Source organism: Bolinopsis microptera, chromosome 2, assembly GCF_026151205.1.
Source record: "Bolinopsis microptera isolate Bmic1 chromosome 2, MBARI_Bmic_1.0, whole genome shotgun sequence".
NCBI lineage: Eukaryota > Metazoa > Ctenophora > Tentaculata > Lobata > Bolinopsidae > Bolinopsis > Bolinopsis microptera.
In genome coordinates, this window is record NC_087073.1 from 8,324,831 (window position 1) to 8,346,664 (window position 21,834).

Consider the following 21,834-nt stretch of genomic DNA (forward strand, 5'->3'; position numbering starts at 1 on the left):
TCAAACCACTGGACAACTCAAACAGCAGTGTCCTGGTCCCAAAGTCTCCAGATCCAGCAGTCCGCGTTATTTCAACATTTGGCAGCGATCAAGAGTTAGTAGAATCGGTAAAAAGATTGGAACCAGAACTCAGTAGAACCAGGAGCTTCTCAGGATTATCTGGTTAGTGGTTCCCATACAAGTGGAAACACCCCAGGCTCCCCGATATCATCTAGAGCCGGTACATCACGCCCTATCTTCAAATTCGTCAGAAGTACTGGAACATCATTTAGAAGGAAGTTAGTCAAAGCAAAACAGTTTGCGGATGACTTAACCCAACCTCACACAAGACCATGTGGGGGCAGACACTGCGGTACCTGTAACATCATATCTCCACATCCATCAATTACAGTCAATGGACAGCGAGCCAAAGCAGTGTCTGGTACATGTGTCAGCTACAATGTTGTATACATCTTCAGTTGCCAACTTTGTAATATGTGTTATGTAGGAAGAACGGTGCAGCCCCTAAGGGCACGAGTAAACGAACATCGCGCCCATTACTACAAACTCATTTCGGACAATACGTTTGTCCCTGAAGAAAACGACGACGGATTCAGCTTGGGTAAACACCTTGTAGAAGTTCATAACATGAAACAACGTGACAATTTCAACCAGGCTTATAAAGTGTCAATTCTCAGTAATAGTAGCCCAAGAACTCTAGAAGTGGATGAACACCGTTATATTCAGAAATTAAGAACTATACGTCCATTGGGGCTCAATGCCGTGGACCCGTTTGGGATTCCATTATTGGATTTATCTTAAAGGTTTTCCATTGCATTGGGGCACAAAAGTTATGTTTTTAAAAATATTCATAGATATCATTTTTAGTTGTATCATTTCATTTCCAATGTTACACTTTGTAGGAACTGATATTAACCGAGTTTCTGATTCAGGATGTTACTGAAGATAGTAATGAAAATGTTTTAACACCTCAGTACTGTGTTTTACTACAGCTCAACCTGCTCAGTCTGACTATTTGGGAATTTAAACTCTTGAAAAGGATAAACAGAGATGTTTTCCAAGATGCCTAACTCGTGAAAAATGAAACAAAGCCTCAATAATATTTGATAAGGACTAGACTGAGACTGGACTAGACTGAGACTCTGAGACTAGACTGAGGAACTCGATAATAAGGACTGAGAAAAAAATAGTGTGAGCCTCTTGTAACTATTTGTAAAGCATTTATTTATAGCATCCTATCAGCGTAAGCTAGCACATTCTTTTGACTTGAAAGCCATTTAGGTATATTAGGAGCACAATGCAATAGGTACACAGTTTGTAACATCATGGATGCTGACTAAGCTTACCTGATCCTCTCCAACTTGTATTAGTACACTACTTCATTCACACCAGTCATTTCACTACATTAAACTGATTGAGGTTATGCCCTTTGTACATGCTGAAGCGATATGCTATGATGAGTGGAATATGAGTTAGGATCAGTTTGGTCCGTTTCATGGCAAAAACATTTATTGAGGTACACAGTATCTTTTATCTTCAATGTGAATACAGCGTGAATTGACAACTTATTAGAGAAAGTCATTTCTAAAGTTTGTAAACAAAAGGTTTTTTGTGCTATATAGGTGTAATTGAAAATTAGCAAACCTGTTGGCTTAAGACGCTCGAAAGGTGTACACAGAACGGATGTAAAAACAAACGCTTGGCTTCCTGAAGAGTAAGATACAAGTGAAATAGAGTACTACCATAGGGTAGAAATACACACCTCACTAGTTACTATGTAAAGACAGATGCGTATCACACTAATGATGAAATATGATCCTCCATGACACCATTAGTTTGTTTGCCCAAGTAGTTGATATCCTTAGTAAATGTAGACCTATGTGTTGTGTTTAAATATTGCTACATATTCCGACCGACTTGCTAAAACTTCTTTTTTGGTTGTAATTATGCTAAATATAAAGCGAGTTAAAGATGCTGCTGCCCCAGTGCTGTCTAGAGTCTAAACGAGTCCAACAACCGGATTTAATCATTTGTCCCTGTTTTATCTCCCAAATACAATAACAAGTTATATTTAAACAAATCTAAAACTGGACTGCTCATTATCAGGTTATCATCGCGCTTGATTCGTCTTAGGAAATACAAAGTTTAGTGATCGGCTGCTGCTGCAATCACCATTTTGGGACCTACACTCTACAGGGATCAAACACGAACCACATGAATTAAACTGACCCTCAGCCAAATGAGCAACTCTACCAACAAATCACAATCAGTATATTAAAATATGTTTAAATCTCTGTTGGATGTTGAACTCGTATTAATTCAGAGCTTTGTAATCTAGCAGTATGTGGTCATTAGCTGTCCACGTGTTGTCTATATAATTTACACATATGCCAGGTCACACCTGTTACCTGCATACTTTATCACGGGGTATTACTTTAGTACCTACTGTGTACAACATATAATATTTAACCAGAAATAGTCTTGTCTTGATTAGAAATAGTAAGGCACTTTATATTAGTACTTACTGTGTACAACATGTGCACGACAAACTCTTTCTGGAGGAACTGTTGAAATATGGGACTACTTGATTCGGACGATTCACGATGTACGCAACAAATAAAAGTATACGGAGTGATAATCGACGATTTGAATCTTAGTGACAGAGATTCGTAGATTTGTCTAACAGATTTGTCTAAGGTTTTGCAGATGCAAATGACCACATACAAATTCTACAATAAAAAATCCAGAATCCCACACGATCTAAATCTTTAGCCTTTGATTTGATCTCAAAATTGGAAATTGAACTAAAAATTAAATGATGATCTGGGAAATGGTCAGATTACGTCACACAAATTTTTCCGCAAATTTGGTTTTGGTCAGCGAAAAAAACATTAAAAAAGACCGCCACTCTCTAATCGAATGAATGGTATAATTACTCGTTATCTCCGGGCAAGGTGACTAAACTACATTTTAATGCTATCAGTCAATTGCAGTCAATTGCAGTCAATTGCTTGATGATTATTAAACTTCTTAAATTATCGGTAATCTGTTTAAGCAAGATATAGAATAACGAATGATTTATTTTAACAAAATTAAAAACTTAAATTTAGTTAAACAACAGACCTAAACATAAATCCAACTGGGGAGATTATTGATCGTAATTACCTTGAACTACAGTAGTATTTGCGCTGATGAAATCTCTAATTTCACGATTAAGTGGCTTATAACGACCCTGATGGCCCTGGTAAATGTTAACGCTAATAGCCCTGGTTGTAATGACACTCACCACTCACCAGGTGGTTTCTAAAGTACTATTGTCTGTGTAATTGTAGCTCTTCTTTCCTTCCTTGTAGGATGATGAGTCAATCATACGGCTTACGGCTATAAGAAACTAATCTGAGGGAGAGTGGTAAACGTTGAATACAAATTGGGCACTTATTGTTATGGTATGTTCGAATAGCAGTAGTCAGCATTACAAGTGTTGGTAATACAACTAGGCTGCTACAGGGGTTTGGAGGCTGCTTTCACGTTAGACCAATTTTCATTTAACGGTCATGCTTCAGCTCATCAAGACCTGTCCCTCCAAATTAATCTCGAGATTGAACTTGGCCGAAATAACATAATCATCGAAAACGAAGATTAGGTGGGTGTAGCCTTTTTACTTAGGTATCGACTCGATCGAGGTAGAGTGGGTGCCCAGTGCCCACAAACAAATAAAACAAACCAGGCAAATAGTTTTCACTAAGATCCAATTAATCATATCAAACCCGCAGTTTCTACATCCTCCCTAACACCGTCAGTCGTCACCCTTGGGAACAAACTTTATTAAACTTATCAACTCTAAAAACCACTACAATAAATACGTTAGAAATAACGGCAGTCTATGTTTAACAACCATGATAAAAATAGAATATTTGTCACTTGAAATATGCAGATTGCAGGATGGTTCAAAGTTCAGTAAGGTTTAATCGATTTCTTGCCCTATCTTAAGCCGATAAAAATCATAAAGCTTCAATGATGAATGAATCATAAGGCAGTAAGAAACGAATCAGAATCTATGATCGATAACCATTAGATACAAAACGAATGTTCAATGGTGACAGTTCAACTTTGATAATAATATCAATATGACAGAATATAACAAATCCGATCTTCAAGTTCAAGGAAGTGTTTAACGTTAATGACCTTGAATGTTAGATTTATCATCTGTCATATTGTCATAGTTGAATTGTTTAATGTTAATGTTTATGGTAAATATTGAAGACTTACATAATGTAAATAATGTCTTTAAAAACTCATTAAATAATGCACTAAACATGGGTTTGTCTCAGAACCATGTAAGAATTTCTAACATTAACAACCTATGAAACGTTTATGGACGTCAAATCGTCGGTATTTCAAACACAAACGTTATTGGAGGCGCGGTGTTATAACGAGTTATTACGAGTTGAATACGGTGAAGATTTAGTCTCTAAGCCACCTGCCTCTTACCGGTACTTACCAACACTTACCAGGCTAACTCTTAATAACACAGCTGCCTATCATCTGTCTAATTAGTTTCCTGTAAAGTATCTTCTCATCCAGAATATGATATAAGCTATTATGTATTATACTTTGATGAATTATCACAAGCGCTACTATCGCTCAATTCCCAGCAAGTGACTTATGACTTATTTAGAATTTAGTATAGTACTCAATACTCATTGTATATTATGATAATTTATGTTATGAAAATCTTGAGAAATTATTATAATTGAGGGGATGTGTGGAGGTAACTAAACGACACCTGGTAGAAATTAGAATTCCTTTCTTTAATGAGCCTTTCGAAATTTGCAGTTCATAACGAATAACGATGAGATATATTATTATTTCTATTCGGTGCACCGAAATCAGCGGTCGAAATCTGAAGTTCGACACGATAACTTCGATTTTCGAACTAGGGTACCTTAAGGCCAATAAATTTGGTTCACAATAAATTTAGTTACAAACATTTTGGTTACCATAACTTTAGGGGTCTTTCACATATTATTACGTAATCAGCCGAGGGGGAGGGGGTTTCCAAATTATTACACTAGTGTAATTTTGACACCATAGCTATGTGTAAAACTGATTACGGAGGGGGGGGGGGGTCTACAACAGTTTTAGGACCACATTTTTCGACTTTTCGAGACTTTTAAAAGTTAAATCAACGTACAGGAGCAATGACCAAGATATAAAATGTTTTTATAAGTTAATATTTGTAAAAGTTTGACAACAATTACAATGTATTTTATTATCAATTTTTGGTCCTAATGACCCATTTAACCGATTTTTCGCAGTTTGCGACCGCAGTTAGAAAAAAGCGTTTAGCTCTGTTTGTGAACATCTGATTATCACGAGCTTTTCACTAGTCTCTATAAAATGTCCCAATCAAGGCAAGTAGTTAAGTGAAAGAAGTTAAGTGAAATATTTTCTAATTATGCTAAAGCACAGGGTACCAGTTTTACATTTGACTAGGTTAACTATTGACTATTGAGCAGTAGGTGCCTTAAAACGCGCTTGTAGTTTCAATTATATAGTAATGAATTATTCAATTATACGATTAAATTTTGTACAAAGCAAACAATACATATCTATTCAACTCTAAGTTTCATGTATGAATCATCAATTTTTTGGGTAACAAAATAGTATATTATATTCAAAACCAGAAAGCCCGTGATCACAGGGAGGAAGCTAATAGTATTCTTTGGTAGCCAGTTTTTATGGCATCAAAAAATATCTGTCACAACTGAAGATACAGCCGATTAAGATGTAGCTTTGCACTGAACACAACGTAATTACCACACAACTGATTACCATGGTTACTAGGCAGCTTTCTATTTTTCATCTGATTTGCACGTGGGCGGTCTTACAGACACAATTCTTCATTTTATATAGTAGAGACTAGGCTTACAGTCACAATATTCACAGGCATGCTGATTGCTGCCTACTATGAGTCAATATATGCTTTTTCAAACTTCGAGCTGTCCTCGCTTTAGTACAGTGGTGAGGTCTCTCTCTGGTGTGTGACAGTTTGTGAATAGCAAGACTGCTGGATCTATTCGATTTATAATCACACAAACTGCAAGGAGTAAGGTTTATCTCCGGTGTGTGTCCGTCTGTGCCTACCAAGATTGAACGATGCATCCTCCTCACATTCACAAGTGCATACTGATGATGACCAGGCTGAAGTAGTGATAACTTGCTGGTCGTCTGTCATCTCTCTTTGATATCAACCTTCTCAAACTTTTCTGTTTTTTGAACTGACATTCCTGATTGAAAGTATCAAATGAATGTTGTTTACGTTTTTAGCAAGAACAATAACAATTATTTGTGCAGCTCGAAAAATTGCAAAAATATTGACACAAAAGAAGTCTTGTTAAAACTGCAAAAGCAAAGCGACCCTGATACTTGGAAAACTGAAAATGTCACCTTACAAAATGTTTCTGGGCCTAGCATGTCCGTCGTCCTCCACGAACAAAATTAATTTAATTTAAGCGAAGAACTAGTTATTTAAACACTATAATTAACTTATCTGCAATGTGATACTGACAGAATGTTAACATTCTAACACAAAGTTATTAGATTGATATTTTTAGTCAGAGGTTGGTGGCTTCGAGTTAAATTTATGTTACGTTAGAGCAAAGATAATTATGCATGATGTTTTGCAATAGTTATAGGCCACAAAAAAACTTTTGCATATCTTTTCATATTTATTCTGAACAATATCACTTCAGCAGGAAGGATGAGTAAAGTAGCACTGCATTGGTTCAGATATGGTTTACGACTGCACGATAACCCTCCTCTCCTAAAATCAATCAAAGAATGTACCAACCTGATCCCTCTATATATTCTAGACGACGAGTATTTTAAGCCTGGAAAAGTTGGAATTAATCGCATAGGTTTCTTGTTGGACTCCCTAAAGGCACTTGATTCTGACCTCAGAGCTCTGGGTTCACAGTTGTTCGTAGCTAAAGGTAATCCACATGATGTAATCGAAAAGTTTATCCAGGAGCACAAGATTGAGGTTGTGAGCTTCGAAAGAGATACGGAACCGTATAACAAAGCTATGGATGAAAAGATCATGAACACTGTTCAAGCATTGAACGTTAAGTCTTTCCCATTATGGGGCCATACCATGTTCGACCCTGAATACCTTTTAGCGTTAAGCAATGGAAAAGCTCCACTGACCATGACATCATTCTTAAAACTCATGGCAGAGACTGGCGATCCTCCAAAACCAGTGGATCCTCCTAAATCAGTCCCACCTCCTCCAGCTGAAAACCTGACATGCAAAGACGTGTTTATCTATCAGGGTGTTCCTTCTTTATCTGACCTCAAACAGTACGACTTCAATCCAAAGGATTACACAACTTGGTTTGTCGCCGGAGAAAAGGAGGGTATCAAGGTAATGAAAGAATTTCTTGCTCAGAAGAAAAGAGTGTCAACGTTTGAAAAGCCAAAAACTGATCCCACAGCTTTGTCTCCAGACACGACTGCCTTGTCGCCTTACATGACACGGGGTAGTCTCAGTGCTAGGTTATTCTATCACAGTCTGAAGGATACATTAAAAGGTATGACTAGCAGTAAACCTCCGGTTTCACTGAAGGGGCAGCTGTATTGGCGTGAGATGGCATACCTTATAGGATTCAGTGTGCCTAACTTCAATCAGATGGAGGGGAACCCTATCTGTAAGCAAATACCCTGGCTAGAAGGAGATGAAGCAAAGTCTCTGCTAGAAAAGTGGGAAATGGGACAAACAGGCTACCCAGCAGTTGATGCTGTTATGAACCAGCTGCGAACTGAAGGCTGGATGCATCATCTTGCAAGGCATTTAGCAGCCTGCTATCTAACACGTGGTGATTTGTGGGTCACCTGGGAGCTGGGTAGAGATGTGTTTGATAGACATCTCGTGGACGCTGACTGGTCTATAAATAACTTTTCATGGCACTGGCTATCTTGTAGTGCTTTCTTCCATCAATACTTCAGATGTTACAGTCCTATCGCTTTCTTCAAGAAAACAGATCCAAATGGAAAGTTTATTAAAAAGCATGTGCCTATACTGGCAAAGTTCCCTGATAAATATATTTATGAACCATGGACTGCGCCCAAAGGTATACAGCAAGCATGTGGTTGCATTATCGGCAAAGACTATCCCAAACCAATGGTCGAACATAGTATAGTGGTAAAAGAAAATATGTCCCGAATGAAGAAAGCCTATGATGCTGGTAAAGCTAAGAAATCTAGCGAACCCCCTGCTAAGAGGTTGAAGCAGAATAGTCTGGGAAAATATGCAAAGAAATGAGGATTTTTGATGAATTAGTTAATCGTTCAGTTGCAGTATGCGACCACTGTGAGAGCAAATATTGTAGCATTTTTATTTATCATTATTATATATTGACTAAATTTGTATAATATATTAATTCTTTCAGTGTGTGACCGCTGTGAGAGCAAGTTTTTTAGCATCTTTATTTATTATATATTAACTAAATTTGTATGTATCTTTTAATTTAGTAAATGTTCCAGTTGTGACCGCTGAGAAAACAAGTATCTTTTTATTTTCTATTATTAGATGTATTAAATATCTCAACATTTATTGTGCTATTACACGATTGACAGAATATTTTAACAATGATAAATGAATGTATAGCACAAGCATTAAGAATTTACAGAGTCATGGCTTCTAGTTCGTACATTTACGTACTCGATATAAGGGCATTGTTGAAAGGTATTCAAATTTGTTCCAAGGTGTTTAGATCCGTGAATATTAGTGAAATTTGTTTTATTTTCGACTTTAGTATTGAATCCTTTAACGGTTCACTTCAGAATTATTTAAATTGTGAAATTGTTTTCATAAAATACTGCGATCTAAAAACTTTTCTGTTCCACTAAATGTTGTTTGATTAATTTCCACTATTTTGTATTCAACACTTCAACAGCTCTTGGCTATTTTGATATGAACAGTAAATTTCAAATCAAATAATGATTAAGTTTTACTATTCCGTGTTATTTGATATGTATCTGGAACAACATCTTATTGCCAAGGAAGGATAAGTACTGGTACATGGGAGGATTATACAACTTGGCATGCCATGTCGCCAGAAAAAATTATATAGTATAAAATTCATATGATAATTACTAATGATTTTAGCTTCACCTTGTCCTTGAATGATTTTATCAATTTAACCAGAATTCTCTTCAGATGTCATGCTCATGTTCTCACATTAAAAGCGAAGTAAAGACTGAAGAAGAGGATTTGATAAGCAAAACTGGAGGTTTTCTGTGTCCAGCATGTGGCGAACAACTTTTCTATGAGAAGTATTTCATTGAACATGTCAGGGAACGTCATTATAAATCTAACCTGCATATTACAGAACAAGATGGTTGTTCCGTTCAAAATAAATACGATGTTCTTAAATCAGAAGTAAAAACGGAGCAGAGTGATATTAATGGAGTGTCTGGAGGCTTTCTCTGCTCAGTTTGCGGGGAAAAGATTCTAGAGGAGGATAGTTTCATTAAGCATATAAAAGATCACGTAGAAAACTCTGGCAAACGAAAAAGACCAAAATGTGATGAATTTCAAAATGATACTAGTGATAATATTAGTAGTCTAGGATCTGGAATCAGGAATAGATCGGACAGTGGTTGCATTCGTCTGGAAAATTGTGATCCTCAAGAAAAGATCCGTGCTACAATTCACTCCGGAGAGAAACGATTTAAATGTCCAGATTGTTCGTATGCAACCGCTCGGAAATCACTCCTCAAAGTACATATGAGTACTCACTTTGGAGAGAAATCATTTAAATGTCCAGATTGTTCATACGTAACCGCTCTAAAATCAAACCTCAAAGTACATTTGAAGACTCACTCGGGAGAAAAACTATTTAAATGTCCATATTGTTTGTTTGCAACAGCTAATAAATCATATCTCAAAGTGCATACGAAGATTCACTCCGGAGATAAACCATTTAAATGCCCAGATTGTTCATATGCAACAGCTTATAAATCATATCTCAACGTACATACGAAGATTCACTCGGGAGAGAAACCATTTCAATGTCCAGATTGTTCGTATGCAACCGCTTGGAAATCAGACCTCAAAATACATTTGATGAGTCATTCCGGAGAAAAACCATTTAAATGTCCAGATTGTTTGTTTGCAACAGCTAATCAATCATATCTCAAAGTGCATACGAAGATTCACTCCGTAGATAAACCATTTAAATGTCCAGATTGTTCATATGCAACAGCTAATAAATCAAACCTCAAAGATCATCTAAAGACTCAATCGGGAGAGAAACCATATAAATGTCCAGATTGTTCGTATGCAGCAGTTCAAAAATCACAACTCAATTTACATATGAAGACTCACTCGGGAGAGAGACCATTTAAATGTCCACATTGTTCATATGCAACAGCGAATAAATCAAACCTCAAAGATCATCTGAAGACTCACTCGGGAGAGAAACCATATAAATGTCCAGATTGTTTGTTTGCAACAGCTTATAAATCATATCTCAAAGTACATACGAAGATTCACTCGGGAGAGAAACCATATAAATGTCCAGATTGTTTGTTTGCAACAGCTTATAAATCATATCTCAAAGTGCATACGAAGACTCACTCTGGAGATAAACCATTTTAATGTCCAGATTGTTCGTATGCAGCAGTTCAAAAATCACAACTCAATGTACATATTATTATGAAGACTCACTCGGGAGAGAACCCATTTAAATGTACAGATTGTTCGTACGCAGCAGCTCAAAAGTCGAATTTACTACGCCACCAGTAAATGCATGCTAGTTAGAATCATTCTAGAATCTTTGTTCTGAGTTATTTTATTTTTTTCATTATGTGCACTAAATAGTATGATTTTTATGATGTCGTGTCAAGTGTTAAAATTATTTATTTTATCTGATCATCTGAAGTGTTGTTTTAAAAAAACGATGAGTATCTAAATTTTACAATTTAAATCTATCCTTTTCCGTATTTAGATATTTGAATTTGGTAATAACTTGCCGAATAAAATAAAGTCAAAAACGTTCATATCATCTTAGACACAATTTTGTAGCCCAATAGGATATATTGATAATAGATATGTAACCATATCTATAATTGACGATAATTCATACACGAAATAGTTTACAGAAACATTAATTATATGACCTTGATTATACATTATTTCTCATGCCCATGTTAATAAATATAGTTTCTGGAATGCAATTGTCTTCTTTGCTTATTTATAATGTATGTTGACTTAAATCTCCCATTTCTGACTAAATGCATCCATAAAAAACTTATCCTCTAAAACACTGTATAGTGGCAAATTTATAATAGATGCACGGCACTCCTGATTCATGATAACATTACTGATGATTTTAATTTCCTCTTTAATTGTTTTAATAATTTAACCAGAATACTCTTCAGGTGTCATGTCCTCACATTAAAAGCGCAGTAAAGACCAAAGAAGAGGATTTGAGAAGCAAAACTGGAGGTTTTCTATGTCCAGCATGTGGTGAACAACTTTTCTATGAGAAGTATTTTATTGAACAATGAACATGTCCATGTCAGGGAACGTCATTATCAGCCTGACCTACAAGTACTAGAAAAGGATGAGGAACAAAGTTTGTTCAGGAAATTTACTGGAAGGTCTGTTCATGAAAATGGATATGTTACAGAACAAGATGGTTGTTCCGTTCATAAATACGATGTTCTTAAATCAGAAGTAAAAACGGAGCAGAGTGAAATTAATGGCATGTCTGGAGGCTTTCTTTCTCTGCTCAGTTTGTGGGGAATAGTTTCTGGAGGAGGATATTTTCATGAAACATATCAGAGATCATGTAAAAAACTCTGGCAAACGAAAAAGATCAAAATGTGTTGAATTTCAAAATGATAGTATTAATAATATTAGTCTAGGATCTGGAGTCAGGAATAGATTGGACAGTGCTTGCATTCCTTTGGAAAATTGTGATCCTCAAGAAAAGATCCGTGCAAATCTTCAATTATATAACGTTACAATTCACTCGGGAGAGAAACCATTTAAATGTCCAGATTGTTCATATGCAACAGCTAATAAATCACACGGACGACCCCTTATCATTATTTAGATTGAATTTTGGTTAAAAGATAGAAACGAATTGTATATTATCAAATGTGAATAAGTTGTAGTTCGAGTCTGAAATTTTATCAGTGCTGCAGTATTATGATAGATTTAAACTTTCGCAAATAAAAGAAAATTATATTTAAACGCATTTTTAAGAATATTCATATATTATTATATATATACAAATTTCTGGAATCAAATAATTCCAGGATATATCTCCTTTATTTAGAAGTTGAAGAACGTTGGTTCTTGTTTTCAGAATCGACAGTAGTATAGGTCACTAGATTAAAGCCGCTTACTGTCCTTGTCAAGGTTCTTGTTAACTGCCTTTTCATGCTCCGAGTTCTCGTGGTGGCTTGCTCTTGGATTTGTGGCGCTATTCTTGGATTGGCACAGTAATATATGATTGGGTTGAAGATGCAATTACTATGATATAGAGTAACAGTGAATATCTTGGCTACTTTATAAGAGAGCTTCACGTTTGCTGTGACCATCAAAACCGTGGGTAGCACCACGATTACACCGGTCAGTAGAATAGCAGTGGTTGTGATCAATAGTCGTCCCACGGATATCTTGTTTCTCACGATTGATATCCCAATGATAAGATACATGAGAGCCATAGCAATGAGAGGGACCACCAGAAACATGATTGGTAGGATGGGGTTCACGTCAAACACGCACCGGTTGTAGGATGCCTGATATCTCAACTGAAATAAGTAAGTTTATTAACGTGTCACATGATATGTCATGCTGTTGAACTTAATGGTTTTGAATGTCATGGTTTTGTATCTCAATGAGAAAGGTCTTACCTCCATGGCCCCAACTGCGTATCTGATCGGATCACAAAGAAGATGAGATATTGCTGCAGGAAGCCAGGATAGTATAACCATTGCTTTGCTAACTTTCGGGGTCATCAGCTCTCTGTACCTCGTGGGAAAAACCAGGGCGATATACCTATCCACCGTCAGTGGCAGCAGAGTAAACATAATGGAGTCCCTGTGTGGGTATGGTATTATCATCATCCCGGTTTCAGAAACTCCATAATATAAGGCTGGTATAATGAGAAATTAAACTTATTAAACTTAAATTAGAAAATCCGCGATCCTCAACAAGACTCACCAAACAAAGTAAGCACCAAACGGAAAGAAGTAGCAGTACCACGACACTGTTCCATCGTCACTAACCCCCATAAAGTGCTGAGAGATGATGCCCAGTCCCCTGGGTACTGCTACCAGCCCTATCAGAGCATCGTTCACAGCTACGTTTAACAGAAATATCTTCTGTAGGGATTTGAAATTGAAGTCAGATAGGATCAAAATTAATTTATATAGATGGGAGAGTATATTATGGTGTAAGTGAAGTTTTCATTACTGTTTTTATGTAGTTAAATCTGTAATAATATAATATTTTCATTCAATAAATATTTTGATAAAATTCAATAATCATTTTTGATAAAATTTGGATTAGAGTGAGGTTTTTAATAAATTTGTATTTGTTAGATTGAGCTATTTAAAGTCAAATATTATATAATAAGATATCTAGAAGTGTCTATTTATTACTGAATTTTGATTATATAATATTATGAAATTTAAACATTTTCGCTTACTATTCCAAAGTTTTTCACTGCAGCAACATTTCTTCAAATTACAAATTAAATTTAATAATTGCATAACGAAAATAAAATCTCTGTTCTCATTCGTGAGCAATTCATGATCAGCATACATACCTTAGATCCTGGAAGCTTTATGATGTTGAAATGCATACAGATAATAGCCGCAGTGCTCATTAAGAATCCCACTGCTCCCATTCCAGTCAGACAGGATCCCTGAAGTTATGTTAATTATATAGGTCAATTGAATTTTACCCAGAAGAAGATACATGTCAGGAGCTCGATAGTAAACCCGCTTGATAACTTTCGGGGTCATCACCTCGGTCCGTGGGAAACCAGGCGTTCTATCCACCTCTGGAGATCAGGTAACATATGGTCCGTGTGTATAGGATATTATCGACATCCCGGAGTTCAGACTCATATTCGCTGGTTTGGAAATTTTTAATAAATTAGAATCCAGTTCTCATAAGATCACCAACGTGCACCAAGGAAGATAGTACAGAGGAGTCTGTAATAACCCAAAGTGTTAAGTTTAGCCAGTCAGGAGCTACGCACAGGATCGTTCACAGCTACTTTCAGTTATCCTGTAGGATTGTTATTGAAGTCAGTGGGATAAAAATTTATTAGATTACGATGTTTTGGTTAGGAAGTCATCACTGTTTATTATAAACTGATATAGTTCTCAATATTGTTATAAATTAACCTGAAACGAAAATCTTGATTAAAATTGGATAGAAGTCAGGTTTTAAATTGTTAACTCTCATGAATTGTGAAACTTTATTACATGAAGTTATGATCTCCAAAAATGTATCTCACACTATTTTCAGGAGAATGTTTACTGAAAGAGTCTTACACCAATCTGCTGCTCTAAAAACTCTCTGATGGCCACACACCTGTCAGCTTCAGCATCTATCCGTTATGAAAATCAAGTGGACGCTACAGATTTGCTCAAAGCAACCCAAGACTTCCTCTCCCACATCTCCCTCAACTCTAAATCAGGTTCCAGAAACAGGTACAATGTCAGGCGCTCCTTCAGCGAGCAGCCCGCTGATATCGGAGCCAGCTTCCCCTGGGACCACCACGAGTCCAGACTTCAGCGGTTCTCATCCATTCCTCTGGAAATGACCAGTAATCAGGTCCGGTTCACTAAGGATATTAGGAAGGAGGAGTGTAGCAGCAAGTTCCTGTTTGTTTCTAAAAACTCTGCCATTGTTTCTGTATTTTCAGTCCTGCCCTATAAGATATCAGAGGGAGCTGCTAATAAACGGAAAGTGTTAAGTTTAGCAGGTCAGGAGCATAGCAACAGTCATTATGCACAAACTACTTCGTACGCTGAGTTGTTATCAGAAGAGACTGAAAATTCGGTCGACACTTACGATCCGTTTTGGTTAGAGAACCCCGAGCGGACTACAAACAGTTATAAAACTGATATAGTCCTGCCAGGGATCATTGTATCATTCCTGGAGTACGAAAACCCGGAGTCCTTCAAGAAAGACGAAAACGATCAGTTTAAGGAGAAATGGCCGGAAGTTGATATAACCCTGAGCAAGATGAAGAGCATAAAACGAGATCTCCTGAAGGTTGCTGAAGCAAAACATTTACCCATCATGGTGCTCTGTTACTCTTACTGTTATTTTGAAACTCTAGCCTTTTCCAAGTACATTAATAAAGCAAACAGGAAGTTGGCAGCTGGAGCTTGCCTTATGTTAGCTAAGAAATTCCTGTCTTGTCACATTTGTATTTTGTCAGAGCTAACAGAAATTTTGAGGGTATCTAGTCGTGATATTATTGCTGAAGAGTTTAAAGTTTTAGCTGCCCTAAAGTTCTCACTTCATTACCCTCACTCAGCTATTCTTCCCCATTATAAAAGGTTAATGGGAATGCCTATAGACCATTAGATCTAGTCCAACATGTAAATATTAGTTTTAAAAAGTGTTTGTCTAATTTCTGTATGGTGCCCTTCAATTCGATTAATTCGACAAACTGACGTCCTTGATTTTGCTTTCTGTATACGTGATATTTAACGTCAATCGGTCAATCGGTACTTTTTGTGATTTGTCGGGTTTGTCATAATTTTTATGTACCATCATCATAGCCTATTTATAATCCAGTTTTGATTTTGATATTTATTATGTTTTGTACCTTAATAAGCTTGGCAATGATTTATAATGTTGAAACCAAGTTCTGCAATTGCTTTCTTACTCTGTGAATCTAACTGAACTGTTAGAAATCGAAATGTTACAAAACTTAATCAAAATACCAGAGTTAAACTCGAATATCAAAATAACGAGAACTCACATTGACAAGATCAAACATGCAGTCTTCCGTGCTGTTTGTAGAACACTCGTGATCCTCCACATTGTATCCCATCACTGGTAGTGACCCCCTGACCAATTAGTGTTACTTTTACTGCTTTTATTACACTTCATTTTAATTTTGTCTTTTTGAGTTATACCTTTACTCACGTTTCTCATTTGCTCACATCACTCACAGTCAGCCGCTCTGACATGGTTAACACTTTAACAACCTTCCTTGTGTTATTGGTTAATCATAATATGAGCGGGATAGAAATATCTCATTTCATATATGCATTTATTTGACAACTCAAACAGTCAGCCGAAGTGTGGTTACAGTGTTTCGTAACCTAGATACAGTACTGATAAGGCTATAATGACACCATGATACTGACTTCCTAATACGTACCTGGTTTCAGGGGGCATAGACACTTAGATTCAAACCATTTACATCACTTGAGTTCTAGTGAGAATAGTGGGAATGGTTTATAATTTATTCATTACGTTAAATAAGTGAACTAAAGATTCAGTTATGAGAACTAAGAATTGTATGAACTATGAATTATAAGGACCCTTCACTGCACAATATCATCGAAAGCTTTTAAAGCAGTTCTTACTTCACAAGGTTGCTCGTTCCAAACAAATGTTCACAGAAACTAAAGCTTCATTCAGCCTTACAATAGTCGAAAAAGGATGAACAAAAAGTCTGTTCGGGATAAACGTACAGACTACGGGTCAATAAGTATTGTAGCAACAAGCTGAGCTGAAGTAAAGAGGTGTTTCTTGTGCTACCAATCGGAATAATTCGCTATAAATAAGAAATTGATAGATAATAGTCATGAAAGTAAATAAAAGAATTTTTGACATTTCATGATTGCTTTGTGTTTAGAACACCATGCAATGGCTATAATAATTATATTCAATAGGCCGGGTTAGACGTTAGTTCATAAAGCACAGTTCAAAGCGATATTATGGTTTGTGGTTAATTGCTGTACGTGCTTTTCTACCAATCAAAAAGCTGGGCTTGGCGACTTTGATGTGTCGCTATAAATATTTTATATATGCCCTGATCATTATCATAAATTGACTTATTAATGTGACTTATTAAGTCAAAACCGGTAATCAACTCGTAATTAAATCCCGGATATTGAAATTATGTCATGTACGCACATCTTATGATAATTTCTGCCGCACTGGAGGAAGTTTATAGCTCAAGTAATCGATACATAATGCGGACACAAAAGATCTTTAACCGGAACAGACCTGGTTACATTAGTCAGCCTCTATGTATAACTGTATAATAACACCGTTTATACCATCAGTCATCATTGACACAGTCTCTATTCAGCTATTCAATAGGCAATCTAACACGCAAATAAACCACGACTTAAAGATGCATTCCAAAAATAGTACTAGCCATATAAACTCAGAATGAAGTTTCGTATTGGTTAAAGTTAGGTCTTTCTAATCCTAATTACGTATACTCCGCATAACTAGTTAAAAACACTCTCATTGTGTGCCTTACTACTCCCGCTCACTACTCCCTCACTGCACTACTCACTACTACTCCTGCACTATTCCCTCTAGACTAGAGGTGTCAAACATTTGCTTAGATACATCAAGAATTGGCACAGACCCAAGATCTGATTAACACGTCTGATACTGGTTCAATGAATGTCATTACGAGGTTACCGTACTAAAAACATAATGACGATTAATAACTAGCTTAAATCAAATAATCGGTGTATAACGCTGGCGACTAGGGTCTTAGAGTAAGGTAACTAAATATAAAGGTTTACACAAGAACAGAGAGGACCCAGTAAGATAAGTGAGCGACTGTATAGTGTATAATAAAGCCGTCTATAAACAATAATAAATATCATGGAAATCATTAAAGGATCTAACAAAGGTTCATGTGTTCGGTATTAGTAGAATTTACTCTGAGATTCCAATTCCGAGTCATTGCAAATAATCATTTTGAAGGAGTCGTGTATTTGAATCTCAAATGAACTTGGAGGAATCCGGAGTTCGACTTTGGAAGAGAGAATATAGAAACTATGAAATTACCGACGCGAGGTTACTGATAATTACTAGCGGCAGTAATTTAACGGTAACAATAAAGACCTTACATTATCATTATCTCACGAGTAACACGTCAGTTGGAACCAGCTTGCACCAGGAGTGTTTACTGCCTTAACATGGCTAAAAACTTAGTACATTAGTACATCACCTAGTAGCAGCGGTAATCATCCGAACATTTGTCTCACCCAGAAATCTTTTGCATCATTTCGAGCTAAAAGTTCAAAATTACCACGAAATAACTCTAAAGGCTTGTCATTAAGAGGCCAGCTACTAGCGTCTGTGGTATAACTCCCTTATTAACGGAATATGTTTGAAACACAATAAGATCATATACTTTAATGTCCCAACGTGAAGATACATTTCTAGATAAACTATTTTAGCAGATTTCGCAAACTAAAACCGAAGTAGTGGAAGTAAGACAGATATTATGTAGGCTGAGAAACTGGCTGCAACTGAAAGCTTAATGATACAACCTAACTAACTAATTAATTGAATAAGTAGCAATTAATATTAACAATTAATCGCAGAATAACTGTTGGTTGTCCGAGTGATGTTCACCAGCGCAGATATGGCCTGGTACGGTAAATTTTAAGTGATGCTTTAAGTTAACAGCTTGATAGAACAGTAGACCGTTAAGCTCAGTGCACATAGAATAGTGTATTGTAACTCTGTACAGTAAGATAATACGATAGACCCCAAGCTCCCAAGCTAACGTCCATCACGGTAACACTGATTATGGTAATATGTGTATAGGGCATACTGGGCTTAGGCTCAGGTAGGTTAGAGCCATTATAATATAGTTACAATACTCTCATACAGCCCATTTCCGGATACCAGTTCTATGAAGGCATTCATTAGAACGCTATTGTCGAGTACAATCAATAGACTGTCATAAAAGGAAGATAATGGCAAATATTCTTCAAAATATTAATGCCATTCAGTAATATGGTGGGTAACACTGTAATTCGTGTGGTTTTTATGCTTTACCACAACTTACAACTGTAGCGGTAATAAACAAGCCCCAATTAAAACTTATTCGACGCCACGGCGCGGATATTACGACTAATTGTTTAGATAGACAGAAATTAAGCGATTTCCGATTCCAAGACCACAGCTAAGTAGGATGGTGGCCCGAAAGTGGTATCCTTTGAATGGATTTAATTTAATATTCGCCCAAAACCTAGTGCAAAAATATAGTGCTTTGTAAATTAAGTGGATTTAAAGAAAGAAAGGCACGTACGAACAATTTCACGACCAATTGACAAGCACCAACATCGTTACTTGTGTATGAAGTATCATTCAAGAATGTCTCTTAATACTAGGAATTCCTCGAATTTGTCCAATGCTAGTGTCGAGAAATTAGTGCTAAACAGGAGGATTGTAATCGATAAGATTGGAGCTTTTTGATCGAGTGGAAATTCGAAGATCTAAAACAAAACATCGTTCCTAAACAAAGGCTTTTGAGGTTTGCTTCGTGTCAGGCACGATTTCTATAAGCACTTGGCACCATGGGTTTTAACAGGCGACATGGGAAGAAAGAAAATCACTTAATACCGTGAGAACAATTCCACCACTTAAAACCAATTGACGAAAACAAAAACTGACCAAATTTACACCTCAATAAGCTGACATAGTTGTCAGTCTATGAAATCATTAAGTCTAGATATAAGCGCTGTTTATTCAATTACGTTTACTGTGAAAATAACTACGCCGAAATTTATAATTTAGTACAATTACTCCCCAAATATTTGGCAGTCGATGGAATTATTATTAATATGTTTACCGAGACTGCGGGCTAGTAAATAAACTATCTTATTAGTGACAACTTAATCATTAAATGCCCTATCATTAACCAATTAAATATGTTACAGGATATGGTAATCAGTATTCCGGTAGCTGGTAATTCAGTTGTGATACAACTACAACGCACAGTTCACTACAATATACGATGTTACGACACGTCGTTACGTGTGTTGGTGGGCGAGTGTCATATTAACGGATATAGACTTAGCTCTGAATCCAGTTCTTTAACCCTGAATAGTATGGAGTCACACTCAAGAATTTCTCTTAACACTGGGAATTCTTCGAATATTTCCAATGCTTGTGTCAAGAAATGCCTGGTGGAAATTGGTGCTGAACAGGAGGATTGTCAAGTTATCGATAACATTGGAGCTGTTATTTTGATCGAATCCTCCAATATTTCCACATCTCTTCTTCGATCAACTTACAAACGAATCTGGACCCCTACCTCTGAGGAAGAAGAACCCCTAGTCAAACTAGACTATTTCCAGCTTTACTCCGGACTAAACAAAGCAGTCTGTATCTCAGGTGAGTGGTCTGCTCCAGTAACCAGTCTCCTCTCCAAACCAGGACGTATTGCTGTGTGTGGCCCACAGAACTCTGGTAAATCTACTCTCTGTAGATACACAGTCAACAAGTTGCTGGAACACCACAGAACTGTGCTCTTCCTCGAGGGAGATATAGGACAATCTGAGTTGACACCCTCAGGGCTGGTCACTTTATCCGTTTTAAGAGAACCTCTGATCAACCCTCCGTACTGCAGCTACTCTCGCTTTGTGAAGGATTTGACCCTGGCTAGCGAGCATCTCACTGCGGAGAGTTACTGTGTAGGAGTGTCATCCCCTGCTCAAGTTATGAGGGAGTATTTGGAGAAAGTGAAGTTTATTGTCAGTAAGGCTCGTAAGTTGAATGTGCAAGGAAATGTTCCCCTTGTTGTTAATTTCATGGGGTGGACCAAAGGTTTTGGTGTTGCACTGCACGCTGATATTCTGAGAATGTTGGAGCCCACTCACGTCATCAACTTACAGAACAATTCTCCCAAAGATTTACCGCCTATTCTTGAACTGATAGAAACTCCCGGGATTCTACCTGAACACGAAAATAAAATTCATATCCCTCCAACAGTTCTTAACATTCCCGGCCACATTTCCACTAACACCACCCCTGGGTTCCAGGCATTCGAGCTCAGACATCTCGCCTCGCTCAACTATTTCGCACCCATCTACAACAGTGCTAGCGCTATAGTGGCTCCCTACAAGATACGGTGGAGTCACGTGTCTGTCATCATACCTGAGGGGGTAGAGGAGAATCTAGCTGCCTATACACTGAGTTGTTCTGTTGTTGCTCTACTCACAGGACCTCCTCCTGCTGTTGGGTCACAAGGCATTAATATTGTGGATGATGATAATGCTAGTTCTATGAAATGTTTGGGACTGGGAATAGTCAGAGCGATTGATATCAAGGAGAAAGTGTTTTATTTGAATACTCCTGTCGATAAAGAAACTCTAGATCAAGTATTCGTATTTAAACACACAAGTTTACCAGTACCACACGTACCCTCGGGTTCCTTACCGACCCCTTATATTTCTAATTTGGCAGCTTCTGAGATTCTGGGGATGGGATCCAGGAGTCAGAGAGCTAACCTAAAGCGGCGATATCACGCCGTGTCTTAATATTATGGCAGGTTTCTGTTGATATCGGGTTTTTAACGACGTTTCTTTTTTAATTATCAGTAATTTGTTATGATAACTTATTAAATATTGTATACTGTTCGACGAATATTAATCTACTTGGCATTCGCCCAGTCTTTTGATCAATAGTCTGCCTAACTAAATACTGAGACAAAATATACCTGAGACTAACTAAGTACAATTTGCCTAATGGCAAGAGACCGATGAGGAATCTTTCGGGCGCGATCACCAATCGAT

At 36.9% G+C, this 21,834-nt stretch overlaps 4 protein-coding genes across 5 annotated transcripts; 3 read left to right on the forward strand and 1 right to left on the reverse strand.

Moving 5' to 3' along the window:
- The first annotated feature begins 1,505 nt into the window (after positions 1 to 1,505).
- LOC134811216 (CDK5 and ABL1 enzyme substrate 1-like) lies at positions 1,506 to 21,659 on the forward strand. 2 transcript variants are annotated; one of them, XM_063817979.1, is made up of 2 exons: positions 1,506 to 1,516; positions 14,558 to 16,150. In XM_063817979.1, the coding sequence occupies exon 2, from the start codon at positions 14,612 to 14,614 to the stop codon at positions 15,626 to 15,628; it is 1,017 nt and encodes a 338-aa protein (XP_063674049.1). In that variant the 5' UTR covers positions 1,506 to 1,516; positions 14,558 to 14,611; the 3' UTR covers positions 15,629 to 16,150. The 2 variants fall into 2 exon arrangements, with proteins under 2 accessions (XP_063674049.1, XP_063674048.1); XM_063817978.1 differs by lacking the exon at positions 14,558 to 16,150 and adding an exon at positions 19,978 to 21,659 and having other exon boundaries at positions 1,512 to 1,516.
- On the forward strand, positions 6,746 to 9,010 carry LOC134811217 (uncharacterized). The gene has a single exon (XM_063817981.1). The coding sequence runs from the start codon at positions 6,764 to 6,766 to the stop codon at positions 8,321 to 8,323; it is 1,560 nt and encodes a 519-aa protein (XP_063674051.1). The 5' UTR covers positions 6,746 to 6,763; the 3' UTR covers positions 8,324 to 9,010.
- On the forward strand, positions 9,791 to 11,574 carry LOC134826755 (zinc finger protein 431-like). The gene is given in 2 exon segments (XM_063839250.1): positions 9,791 to 10,708; positions 11,446 to 11,574. Coding segments are annotated over 2 exon segments (1,047 nt in total).
- Positions 11,894 to 16,535, reverse strand: LOC134811218 (olfactory receptor 1500-like). Its single transcript, XM_063817982.1, has 6 exons — positions 16,434 to 16,535; positions 16,029 to 16,116; positions 13,848 to 13,946; positions 13,241 to 13,401; positions 12,931 to 13,117; positions 11,894 to 12,828 (listed from the first exon to the last, which is right to left on the reverse strand). Exons 1-6 carry the CDS (start codon positions 16,448 to 16,450, stop codon positions 12,343 to 12,345), a joined length of 1,038 nt encoding a protein of 345 aa, XP_063674052.1. The 5' UTR covers positions 16,451 to 16,535; the 3' UTR covers positions 11,894 to 12,342.
- Positions 21,660 to 21,834: the final 175 nt, after the last annotated feature.